Here is a 13,552-nt window from a genome sequence, read left to right as displayed (position 1 = left end):
AAATGCTGGATATAACATTTTTATTTGATTTAAATCTGTACATGCCATAAACATTTATTTCAAGCAATTCTTTCAATGAGTTATACTCTGTTATTAAGGATAAGCCTTTCAATGAGTAACATATGCAATCGTGATTCTTAAACCATGATCTGAAAAAAAAGTAATTTACAGTAAATGAAAGCTAAATACTCACATATACATCAGTAGTACTTAAAAAGCACCACCCAGTTGAGGAAACTGTAAACTTTTGGGGGCTGGCAAGGAAGGCACAATTTTAATTTATTAAAGGCACAAATTTTAATTTATTACCAAAGTCATAAAGAACTGTGTCTCTTTATATAATAATCAACTGGTAGGCATTTAGTAATTGTTTTCAAATACAAGGTCTTTGTGTAAATAATGTGTTAGTAACTGCTTGAGCAATGCTAAATTTTGGCTTTCACGTCAATTGTTTTTGAACTCTCAGAGAAGGCCCTTGGAAAACATCATTTAAGAGCTCTCTGTGCCACATGAAGGGTAATATTGGAGGGTGGGGCGAGGGGAAACCTTCCCCTTGTAAGCTCTGTTACTGATTTAGAGCAGAAAGAAAGCTTTGCTCTGATGAAGAGGCCCGGGCAGAGGCAAGCCTGGGGCTGCACATTTTATGCCAGCAGAGTAAAGAAAGAACTGATTGATAAACTCTATTGCTTCGGAAAACAGAAGGAAGTATACAAAACTGCTAGGCTGTTAGGGAATCAAAAGTTTAACATGGGCATGTGTGCCAAAAAAGGCAAAGAAATCAGTGTGTAATTCTTTGAAAGGGTGGCTTACATTTAAAAATCCATTTTTGCCTTGACATGGTTAAATATGAACTTAGTCAACTTACTGGAGGCCAGAGCTGAGGTTATTTCTGTGAGGCAAACCTCAAAACATAAGAATGCTAAACAGTACACAGGGTCATTATTTTAGTGTCTCATACAGTCTATAGTTTTTCTCCTTCAGCTATAGTGGAGAATTTATGAGCTCTTAAATGCTGGTTGAACTGCTGGTCATTGTGTCTAGATAAAGCAATCTGAAATTAGAGTTGCCAGGGGATCATGGTTGAAAAATATTTAAATGTCTAAGCAGAGGAGAAGCATTATGGTGTGTCAGGGAAGAAGAAAAGAAGAAAGAAAGGCAGAAAGGGAGGAAGAAAAAAGAGGAAGAAGGAACAAGGGAGAAGAGAAAACTGTGACCTGTTACCATTAAATGATACAATTATTACAAGGTGTTTTGGAAACCTACAGGGCTTTACAAACTCAGCAATAAGGATCCTGAATTTACAAAGAAATAGGCCTCTTTCTGAATATTCAGTAGTAGAGAATTAGGACCTCAGTGTGGAAGACAGGAACCAGTTGGAAAATCAGGCTGTGTTTCCAGGTTATTGGCAAAAAGTAACTACCTTAAGAAGGGGTATCTTTGAAGCTGATCTCTACGTGTGTTTGTATGTAAAGAACAACAACAACAACAAAGTAGGAATTTTCCCACAACACATAAAAGTCAAAGAGGAGAAGGAAACTCTCCCGCCACACAGTTACATATTAACCCACGGGTTTCCTTGTGTCCCAGGTAACACCCATACCTGGATCTGCTGAACCATGTTGCGGAGTTGTACCAGAAACTCCTTGGCTTCTTTGGCCCTGTCTGACAGTCCGTTCAGCGCCTGGGAGAGCTGGCTCTGCAAAGACAAAGAAGGAAGCCATGAAGCTGTAATCACAGAAGCAGCAACAAGGCCACACAGGTGTTTTCAGTGAGACTCAAAACTGGACAGTCATCAACCTCCTCAGATTCCTCATCTGAGGTTAGACCTTTTTGCTGGCATTTGTACGGGTAGATTCCGGTGTCCAAACTCCCTGGGCTCCTGAGTAGTTTCTCCTTGGAAGCAGTGAACACTTCTGGCCACAGCAGTCAAAGGCCCTCACCAGCCAATATCAACCTAGAATTTCTTCATCTCCTTCACTGATTAACTAAGCAATCATTTATTGAATACATATTATTCGCTAAGGACTAAAAAAGCAAAACAAAATAGTGAGTCAGATGATCTAATTCTTATCAACGTTACTTAGCATCAAGGGCTATTGGTCTGGGATTAGGGCAGAAAGAATGAAGACAGTCAATAACAGGATGAAGGAAGGGGTAGATACTGGTGTGATCCTCTGTGACCACTTACATATAATCACAAATTCAAAGGGCAGGACGACATTCCACTCCCGCCTCATCCACATCCTCTTCCTTCTCCCAAGTACAGCCCTGCTGCCTTAGCACATTTGTGTCCTTTCCACACTAGCCTCCTACACCAAGGCTTACTCTCTTTCTTTCTTCCCACACCACCCCATCCATATGAGGAGGCAGTTCTGCTGGGTTGGCAAAGTGTCCAGGTAGGTACTTGCTGTTCCAGCCTCCTCGTCTGCTGGGGTGGCCGTGGTACACAATCCTGATGGATGAGACCTAGGTGGAAGTCTGCTGGGGACTGAAGGGGTCTAGGAAAGCTTTTGTGTTTCTGCTGATACGGAACCACTGTGATTGATGCAGCCTCTCCCCTGTAGTTCCTGACTTTAGGATGGATGTGATGTCTTCTGGCTCACAAGAGGAGAAGGCCAATAGGGTATGGGTGGAGGGAAGGGAGGGGAAGGAGCCGGGTTCTGACGGCATCTTTGAGCAGCTGAGCCAGCACCTGAAACCTTCACCACTAGCTTTCTTGTTATGCGAGAACAATTAACTCCTATGTAAGTCACTGTTCTGGAGTTTTCTATTGCTAGCAGGAATTTATATCAAGTATCACTGTACTTGATACAAATTCCTTCCCCTCCTAGCAGTCTGGGTCTACCCTTCCGTACCTCAGGTACAGAGACAGACTCCCTTTCCTGCACTGCCTTCTTTGCAAACTAAAGCCTATTCTCCTTGCCAACACAATGATTCATCTACCCTTTCCTTTCTGTAAAAGGACAGAACCTTAAAATTATATCTCTTGGTGCCATGAATGCTTTTCTCTTATATTTGTCTTTTAAATACAAAGTTGGACACTGACTGTCTAAAAATATGCACACCAAATGCTTGGTTGAGGCAATGTGGGATGGTAGAAAGAACATAGGCTTTGAAAGCTTGCAGATTCTCACTCTGTCCCCTACTAAGTGTGACCTTGAGAAAGTTACCTGAATTACTCCAATGGAAAAGGTGGAAAGAATAGTAATACTTTGTAGTTGGGTTATGGTGAGGGTTGAATGCATTAATCAATGTGAAAGCTCCTGCTAGTTAAAGGAATAATTCTGAATTCAGAAATGCCGCCAGTTACTGGCTGCCCAACCCTTTATACATAGTTTTACCTCATCCATAAAATGAGAGGAAGAGTACTATTCTTGGGTTTTGTGGGCAGTGCATAAGATACTACATCTAAAGCCCAGAACCCTACTACCCTACTGGTGCACAATGCATGATGCTTACTGATTGTTAACTCTTTTTTTTTTTTTTTCTTTTTTTTTGAGACAGAGTCTCACTCTCTCACCCAGGCTGAAGTGCAATTGTGCGATCTTGGCTCACTGCAATCTCTGCCTCCCAGGTTTAAGCAATTCTCCTGCCTCAGCCTCCCGAATAGCTGGGATTTCAGCAGTGCACCACCACACCGAGTGAATTTTTGTATTTTTAGTAGAGATGGGGTTTCTCCATGTTGGCCAGGCTGGTCTCAAACTCCTGACCTCAGGTGATCCGCCCATCGCGACCTCCCAAAGTGCTGGGATTAGAGGTGTGAACCACCGCGCCTGACCAGCTGTTAACTCTATTTTGCTTTCTTCATTCTTGCTCACACAAACACCTGCTGACTGGGGGCATTCGCAGGACAGATTCCTGGAACATGGTCTGTTGGAGAACATTTTTGATCACCTGTACTTGGCTCTGTGTATTCAGGCTCCAAGAGGCAAGACCAACACAACTAAGATAAAGCTCAAAGCAAGCCTACAGCTGCAAAATTCTTTATGATTGGGTCTCAGCTACAACACTATTTGGAGTAAAAGTTTCTCCTCAATAACTATTAATATTTCCAGGAGCCCAAGGGATAAAAGAGGGAAAAAAGGTCTCATTTGGAAGAGCAGGCAATAACATGAGATACATATTTTAAAGGAAAAATTTTTGTCATTCTTACTTTAGAACTCATATCTTTTTTTTTCTTGAATGAGTAAAAGTTTGCTGGACTACCATAGTTTTCTTCCTCTTTTTATTATAACCTATGTTTAGTAACCACACTTAGATGTTTCAGTACAGAAGCAAAATTGACTTGGTTACACAGAAGCAAAGCTGCCTGGCATCTTGTATTCCAACCTTGCAATTAATTGTGTCTGTATAAGTCAGACTTGATACCCATAAAGATTTTTTGACCAGGTGCTGCTGTATACTTAGAAAATCAATTATTCCTAGTAGTAGACAAAGAGTTCTGGTCCCATTTAGTCCCAGGATTTTATATGACAAAGCAATAAGTGAACTGCAAAAATTAATTTATTTCCAATTTCCTCTTTGTGTTTATGTTCAGTCCCAAGAATGCCTTCTACCTGGCTGTTGATTGTGCTGGTATTTGATAAACAATTGCATTATAAGATAAAGATCTATAAATCATTCTCTTAAGCTTTGTCCACTTATAGAAATTGAGGAGACAATGAAAAATCCTAGAAGACTATCAGTAGAAAGTGCTCTTATTGTAAGGATTTACATGCACATTGTTTTTATAGGATGGTATTTTGATCACATTTATAAGCTCCATCTGATGTACAAGAACATTATTATTGACTGATTTTTTTTTTTTCCCAGATGCATTTAAATTCCTACTCTGTGCTAACAAAGATGTTCTGTATTCAGGACCACAGAGCAGTGCTGGAAATTTATGACCAGAACAATGAAGATGCAAATATGTAGTACGTGTTTTCATTACGGCATCTTTGGCGGTACAAGCAGTCATTTAAGGGAGAAAGGTACAGTTCTAAAGCTGTTTATAATGCCTAAGCAGTGACATTCAGATGTCTTGGATATTCGTTTTCTAGGTGACTGAAAAGGTGTCACGATCTGAAGGTGAGTGAGAGGAGAAAGATGACGCAGCTGAAGCCCTGATCTCGTCAAGTTGTTCTCGGCCGGGGGCATGCTGAGGATCACCGAGGTCTCCCAGAAAGATGACAAGTTGTTCAAGCCTGAAGGAGAGGAACAAAGAACTCTGCTTCCTCCTTCCCTCCTTGTGTGGTTTTCACTCTCAGCTTCCACCCTGACCCGGGCTCCCCTTGCCTCCCCAGGAAGGAGAGATCAGGCACTTACCCTGGGAGAGACTGTGGAGGATGTTTCAGGACCTACTTCTCACTCTCAGCAAACGGGTAATGCAATTCAATCCAGCCCGCCCAGCGCCTCACTTGGCCAAGCTGCTGAGCACGCTCAGGCAGAAGACAGTGTCTTCTTTCCATTGCCCACTGTAAACATTCTTCACCTGGCCTTTTCCCCTCAATTCACCGCGAATATTGGATAGAGATAAACTGGGACAAATGAAAAGAAGCTTTCTGGCTGTCTGGGATCTGAAGTTACAGGCTCAGGATGGGTCAAAGAGGGTCACTCGAAGAGTTGGTACAAAACAGATGAGGCGGCAAACAAGCACCGGCAGCTTGATGGCCCAGAAAACGACCCAGCTGCCTGCCTGGGCGTGGGGCACCTTCTGGTGCTGTTTCACAGTGCATGCCATTCAGGCACCGCAACACCGCTGGGCCCAGGAGCCAAAGCCCACTCCCGCGCCTTCCCAGGTTCAAAGGAAAACACAACACTCAGGAAAAAAGTGACCATTGATGTACTGGGACTTTGAGGGAAGGCTGCCCAGGAGAAAAACAGTTTTTCTAATGAAATACTGATCTCTGAGTCACATTACTCAGTGATTACTCATTGCCGGTTACTCAGTACATTACTGACATGGCACAATTAAAAAGTGCAAGAAAGAAATTCCAGTAATTCTAATACATTGCTCATTTCTTATGAGCCAGGAACTCTGATGGGTGCTTTCAATGCAATCCCAATCACCTCCCTGCCATTTTGCAGAGGTGCCAAGAGGATACCCCTGAGTGAAGGTTTCACCATTCACTTACGGAACAGCTGGAACACAAACCCTCATGTGATGGCAAACTCAGGCTCTTTGCTCCAGCCTCCCCAAAAAAGAGAATTCTCTCGCCCTCACATGCCAAAACAATTGTTTAATTGTTTAATCCATGGTGACAGCATGTACAACCAGAGAAGGTGAGTGGATGACTATGATTGATTATGAGGGGGTCTGATTATGCTTAGCAGCCAGATAGTATGTACATTACAGCATGACTAGTTAACCTATGAAATGTTCAACTTTTTTCCTGCATGAAGTTTTCTGGTGAATTTGAAAAAGTCCCCTGACTAAGAGAGGAGTCTTATGGAGAAGGGAAAAAGCTTTGAATTCAGGTCCACTGCCAACTTTTTCAACTACTGGCCTAAGATCTTGGGCAGAAATTGGGTGAAGTGGGAATGAAGTAAAGGAAGGAGACCTCACAGAGTGACTGGTACTTGGGGAACCATCAAGCTGAGCTGCTCAAGGGGCCTGATTCCCCTTCTAGGAAAAATTTCTATTCCTCCTGCCTGCACCTTTAGTGTCTGCAAGAATGGATCCCTTCTCTGGTTCCTCTGGTGCTGGAAGATCCTGGATATATCCCAACCCCAGTTCACTACAGAGTCCTCCAAGACCAGGTGGTCTGGAGATGTCAACTTATCTCTAAGCCCAGCAAAGAGCTGGGGCAGTGAACAGGCTATGATTTGCAAAAGAGTAGCTGGGCCTGGGAATGGAAGCACACAGTATAGGGACAAAAGGTGTGTGTATGAGTGTGCATATGCATGTGAGTGTGTGAAAGTCTATGTGTATGTGGGTAAGAATGTGAGTTTATGAGTGTATAAGTGTGTAAGAATGTGTATGCGTATGTATGTGATTGTATGTGAGATATGCCATCAGTGGAGTATGGTGAGGCTCTTGGCTTTGGGCAAGGCTGGTATCAGAGGAATCTTATGGGTCGGGATTTGCTCCATTAAACTGCGGCTTATTGTTAATTGGTTGTAAGAAAGATTCAAGGCCGGCTGCGGTGGCTCATGCTTGTAATCCTAGCACTTTGGGAGGCAGAGACAAGCGGATCATTTGAGGCCAGGGGTTCAAGATCAGCCTGGCCAACATGGTGAAACCTTGTCTCTACTAAAAATACAAAAAATTATCCAGGTGTGGTGGCGGGCGCCTGTAATTCCAGCTACTCAGTAGGCCTAGGCTTGAGACTCACTTGAACCTGAGAGGCGGAAGTTGCAGTGAGCTGAGATTGCACCATTGCACTCCAGCCTGGGCAACAAGAATGAAATTGCTTCAAAAAAAAGGAAGGAAGGAAGGAAGGAAGATTCTATCCTTGACCAAGTTATAGCCAGGGTCCTCTGAGCCCTCTTCTCACCTAGGCCTCAACCTTGGCTTATAAAGACTTGAAGAAACACTAACACAGTTTCTAACAGCTCAAGGCTGAATTGCTAAGATGACCCCAGCCTCCCTTAAAGTACCTGCCTGAGAAAATCCAGGCTGCCGAAAGAATTTGATGTTGTTCCATTGAACACCTGAAGAAAGGGACTCTATCTGCCAGTCTCTGTGAGGGGGTGGGGGTCTAACTTCAATAAGCACACATTAGCAAACCCAGATGGATTTCATACAGACCAATTTTCTCCTTTCTCATTTTTGGAATTTTTTCACTTCTGTGACTCTGAGCCCCTGCCCAATCCCTTTCCTATTCCCTCATTCCTCTGGTAAAGTGCCCAGTTACCTCTGTACAAAGCGAAGTTGAGTTCAGTTCACGATGTACTCTTTTCCCTGTTGCAACAGTATACTGATTAAAATCTGTCTTTTTGATGCATTAAAATCTGTCCTTACCACTTTAACTAGTGTCCAGCTAGTTAGTGACAGTTGCTACCCCTGCCTCTGACTTAGGGAGAGCGGGGCAATCTCTGGGCAATGAGCTGACCCTTCAGCAGGCAAAGGTTACCTTGAAGGATAAGTGACGGAGCACATCACTAAGGATGCAGATTCCTCTGCCTAAGCCAGCACATCACTCATACACTAAACAAATCTCACCATTTTTATTGTGAACCTGACTCTATGAGCTGTGTGGAGGGTAGAAAGGAGGAGGACTCTGCTTTTATTCCAACACGCTATTACATAGAATCCCCTCTCCCATTCTTCATTGTTAGACTTGCATGGCCAAGCACAGAAAAATTCACACCAAAAGCTAATGCATAGTGACATTTGCCTCCTTTATAATAACAATATAAGTCTAAACATACTGTTTCATTCTTTGAACCATAAAAAAATGTATCAGACACGCCATTATTCCATCAGATAGTAGCAACTGAGCCAGACAGAGCAATGGGGACCAACATGGCATTGGAGTTAATAGGATAGACTTCAAAGTCAGACGGACTTGAGTTTCAATGGTGGCATTTCACTAGTTGTGTGATCATGGACCTATTACCTAACCGTAGTGAATACTGTGGTGCTCTACCCAGAATATTCTCTCAAAGACTATGCATCCTTCTCCCAGCTGCAGGGAATATCAGCTGTTGATAGATTACACTAGGAATTGCTCTTGGCCACAGGGAACTAACTGCCTTACTCAAAGCTACCTCCCCTTCTGGGGATGTCCCATGGCAAGTGAATGGCTGGGGCCCCCTTGCTTCAATTTTGGGACAACCCTGAAGAACCATCCCAGATCTAGAACTTCTAGTTGGACTGGTTGAGGTCATTGCAGGTTAGCTTCAGCCTCAGTTCAATCCTGGCTTCCTCACTTCCAGGTGAATCTACCAAGAGCACTCACCAACTAACCATCTCTCAAGAGTCTGTGTCCAGGGAACCCAATCTAAAGTATTAAGTTTCAGTTTCCTCAACTGCAACATGGGGATGATAACAGAACCTACATCATAGGACTACCATGAGGATTACATGAAATCATGTTTATAAAGTTCTGCACAATGTCTAGCATATTGTTAAAATTCAATAAGTAGTACAGGTTGAATATCCCTGTTTTGAAAATCCAAAATCTGAAACATTTCAATGAACATTTCCTTTGAGCGTCTTGTCAGCACTCAAAAAGTTGGGAATTTTAGAGCACTTCAGATTTTAGATTTTTGGATTAGTGATCCTCCACTGGTAAGTAAAATGTAAATATACCAGAATCTGCAAAACTCAAAATCTGAAACACTACTGGTCCTAATCATTTTGGATAAGAGATACTCAACCAATGTTACTTTTATTTATTTATTTTTGAGATGGAGTCTTGCTCTCTCGCCCAGGCTGGAGTGCAGTGGTACGATCTCAGCTCACTGCAACCTCTGCCTCCCAGGTTCAAGTGATTCTCCTGCCTCAGCCTCCTGAGAAGCTGGGACTACAGTTGTGCGCCACCACACCCAGCTAATTTTTGTATTTTTAGTAGAGATGAGGTTTCACCATATTGGTCATGCTGGTCTTGAACTCCTGACCTTGTGATCTGCCTGCTTCAGCCCCCCAAAGGGCTGGGATAACAGGTGTGAGCCACTGTACCTGGCCCAATGATATTTTTATAGTAAGAATAAAGTTAAAATATACATACATAAATCACTAAAACACTCTTGTCATACCACGTCTTGACTTAGGGTTTGGTCAATTACAATTATTCAAACAGTGAGGTAGACTGTAGTATTGTTCAGAACAATTTTCCCTGGCCCCATTTTGTCACATGACTTGCAGTGCCTCCTGCAGATGGAGCATGTGTCCCTACCCCCTTGTCATCCTTGGCCATATGGCTTGCTTTTTAGCCTAAAGAGGCACTGTGATTTTCTGCTAGCTCTTTTGCTCTTCCTCTTTGTCACAAGAATCAGTGGTGTGCTGATAAACCAGCTCTCAAAAAACAAAAATCAAAACAAATTTTTATTTGTAGAAATCATCTATTTATTTTAGAATATTATAGATCCAGCAGATAAATAATAAGCAAGAATACAGGTTATCTGAATAATCCAATTAACAAGTTCAGTTGTATTTATATGAATGTGTTCCAAAGGTTTATATTATGCATATTCTCTTTATATTATATATAGAAGAGAATATATCCCTTGAATGTTTACCAAAAGCTATCATATACATGTATCTGTCCACAAAATAAGTATAAATGCTAAAGAATAGAGATTCTGTGAACTAGATGCTCTGACCATAATCTATTAAAACTGGTAATCCATGACTTTTCAGTTCCTCTTCAACAGGCCACCTGAATTTTCTGAATTGTTTTCCAGTTTTTGGCTTCTCAGGCTTCTTGGTGGTAAAGTCCACCTTGATTACAAACAGTTATCAACAGTGAGAAAATCCACATTTGTTTAACACACACTTAGATAGCACTCTATGTGCCAGGACCACTTCTAAGTGCTTCACAAATAAACCCAGTGAGAATTTAGACCTTAATTAGGAAAAAAACAATATGAAGTTTTTGAAAAAGGGTCCCTTCTCCCCCACATACTGATAATTTTAAGAGGTAAAATCTTAAACATGAGATTCCATTCTTTGCTTATCAGATTACAAAAACAAAACACAAATGAAAATATTTAGAGTGACACACAGGAAAGAAGTACTCTCATCACTTTCAGCAGGAGTGTGCATTGGATTGACCACTCAGAGGGGCATTTTGGGATTTTTAAAAATCCTCTATTTTGAAAGTTTAATGCAGTTTCACCTTGGGAAACAGGAAGAATCAAGAATGTTTTCAAATATTTACTACATGAATTTCATTTCAACTCTTTGCAACAAGAAGGAAACAAATTATTCTAAAATAGGAGATTAATTAAATAAATTATAGAGACCTATACAGTGACTTACACTACAGTTTAGCAGTTAATAGCATGGATTCTGGCCCCAAACTACCTAGGTCTGAATCTCCGCTGTGTTTCTCAACAGATTTGTGACTTTGGACCACTTAACTTTCCTTTCTTTAACTTTCCTTGTCCTATTCTATCACCTATAAAAATTTTGAATAATAATAGTACCCATCTTTCTGGATTGTATATGTATAAAGCCTGGCAGGCCGTCCTGGCACATAGTGTTATCTGAGTATTATATAGCTATTGAAAAGGGGTAGTAACGTATTTAGTAATATGGGAAAATATTTATAACACATTAAGTGAAAAGAACAGATTTCAAGATAGCAATAGATATATGACATGACTCAAATTTTGTTGCCATATGTTATATAGAGACATGCATTATCTCCATATAAATGTATAAGATATTTCAAAGGATACACATTAAGGGTTAATTATCAAGGCTATTCGTAGTGTATCTCTGGTGAAATTGAGGGCTTTTTTTCTTCTTTTTAAAGTTCTTTTGATTTTCTGATTTTTCTGAAATGGGAATGTTCTGCTTGTGAAATAAAGAATAAAAAGTCATTTCTTAAATAAAAAAGCCTTATTGACTATACAGATCTAAGTGGAAACTTGAGGGGTGAATAAGTCTATCCTTTCTTAGCACTTTGAAGAGTGCAGTCAAATCATTTTACATGAAAAATATCTGATTTTTCACTTTAATACACACATTTCTAATAGCGTGTTTTAAAGTATTTAGTGAAAAAACACTACTTGTAGAACTGAAATTTTCTATCTAGAGAATTGAAAATAATTGGATCTCAAAACTGTTTTTCTTATCTTAAAACTGTTCCCTGGTAGTTTCAGATAAAGGAGAAAGCTATACCACCTAGAAGAACATGGTGGCCCAGAGTAGATGTGAAGGCATCCAGAGAGATGTGTAGAGAAAACAGCTTTCTAGAAAAAGGACTCATAGAGTGCTGGTTAGAGCTCCTCGAAAAGAGAGGGTAGCATGTGCAAAAAGGAGATCTATTCTGTAGTCCATCTCTGGAATGTAAAATCCAATATTTACACAAAGGCTTAGCCCAGGGAAGGCATATTTTTGATCCTCAGTTGTAAATTCTTGGTAACTGCCTAACAACGCACATATAATGGTTTAGAATACCCACAGAAAAGCATGCTCTCTGACAGAGCCTTGCGCAGAGTGGTAGTGACTTCACAGCCTGTATCTTTGCCACTGTATTAAAGTTTCATGCCTTCAATCACAATTGCTTGCAAGAATTCTATTGCTTCCAGCACTCCAGGTAAAAGCCAGAGACTTGGCAAATCAATATTCCCCCAATAAATGATGAATATTGTGTGAGGCAACAGTTCCTTTTTGCCATGCCCTAAGGCAAAAGGTGGCTCTTCCATCTCATTGCAGTAAAAACCTGCCATGTTGATGAGCCAGCCCACAGCACAAAAGAGCCAACATCTCTTCCATGTTAGCAATGTCATGTTGGTAGCATAAAATCAACTATGTATTTACACCATAGACATTGGCAAACATTACAAATAAAAATTTGTTTTTGCTTTTTTTGAGAGCCAGTTTGTCAGCACACCACTGTATATACTTCATGCTTGTCTGACCCGCCTTATTTTGTTATTGTCCGTTTTGTTTTGTTTTAGGCTTTTAGCAGCTTGAAGCCATAGATTTTAGTTTCTGTCTCTAGTGATAAGTGGAAAAGAGGAATGGGGAAAGGGGCTTTACTGGCCCAACCAGAAACAGAAACTAAGAACCCATGCCAGTATTCCCTTCCTTGGACACCCCTAAATCATCTCTGGATTACTTATAATACCTAATACAATGTAAGTACTATGTAAATAATTGCTATACTATACTATTTAGGGAATAACGACAAAGAAAAAAGTCTTGACATGATCAGTACAGGCTCAATTATTTTTTTCTCAAGTATTTTCGATCCAGTGTTGGTTGAATCTATCTATGCAGAACCGATGCATACAGAGGGCTGACTGTATCCTCTCTCTCACTCTCTGGTATAACTTTGCCCATCATTTATTTTAAAACTAGATTTGTTTTTAACTTAATCTGACAGTTTTTCCCCTTATCACAGGGAAATTTGGACTATCTACATTTATTGTGCTAACTGACGTAGTTGGCTTTACTCCATCCACATTGGAGTAAATAATAAATAAATCTAGTTGTAATAAATCTTTTTTTCCTTTTTACCTTTTACAGATTTATCATATTTCCTTTAATAGCTTAATCCCAAATCACCAGTTAATTTGGATATTTTGCTATGCTTCTCCATTTTGCAAACTGTTACCTTACTATCTTTCATCCCATGTAAACCAAGATTTGTCCATGATTAAGTCAAAATTAAATAACTTTGATTCCCCATCACCTCATTACATTCCTCAAAATGCTTTACTTACTATTTACTATCTCTTGGAAATTAAGAAGCACCATTCTAAATAACTCCGAGATCAAATAGGAAATTAAATTTATAAATTATCTAGATATTAATACAGATAGCCACTTTATAAAAACATATTGCTTTTTAATATGATTGTGTAGGTCAGCTAGGAAACCCAAGCACTCTTTGTAACATGGTTCCCACTAGGAATACTACTCTTAGATGGAACTTGGAAAAACAGGAAA

The 13,552-nt window shown here is 40.5% G+C and overlaps 1 protein-coding gene across 4 annotated transcripts in view; it reads right to left on the bottom strand.

The window, feature by feature from the left end:
• Positions 1-13,552, bottom strand: part of TRIM9 (tripartite motif containing 9) — a 119,473-nt gene that overhangs the window by 48,288 nt on the left and 57,633 nt on the right. For all 4 annotated transcript variants that reach the window (XM_023222655.2, XM_023222653.2, XM_023222654.1 and 1 more), the window contains exon 2: positions 1,601-1,696. In XM_023222655.2, the coding sequence (XP_023078423.1) occupies positions 1,601-1,696 (96 nt within the window). The remainder of the gene's footprint in view (positions 1-1,600; positions 1,697-13,552) is intronic.

Source organism: Piliocolobus tephrosceles, chromosome 6 (genome assembly GCF_002776525.5).
Source record: "Piliocolobus tephrosceles isolate RC106 chromosome 6, ASM277652v3, whole genome shotgun sequence".
Classification (NCBI taxonomy): Eukaryota; Metazoa; Chordata; class Mammalia; order Primates; family Cercopithecidae; genus Piliocolobus; species Piliocolobus tephrosceles.
This window is presented reverse-complemented; position numbering and strand designations above follow the sequence as displayed.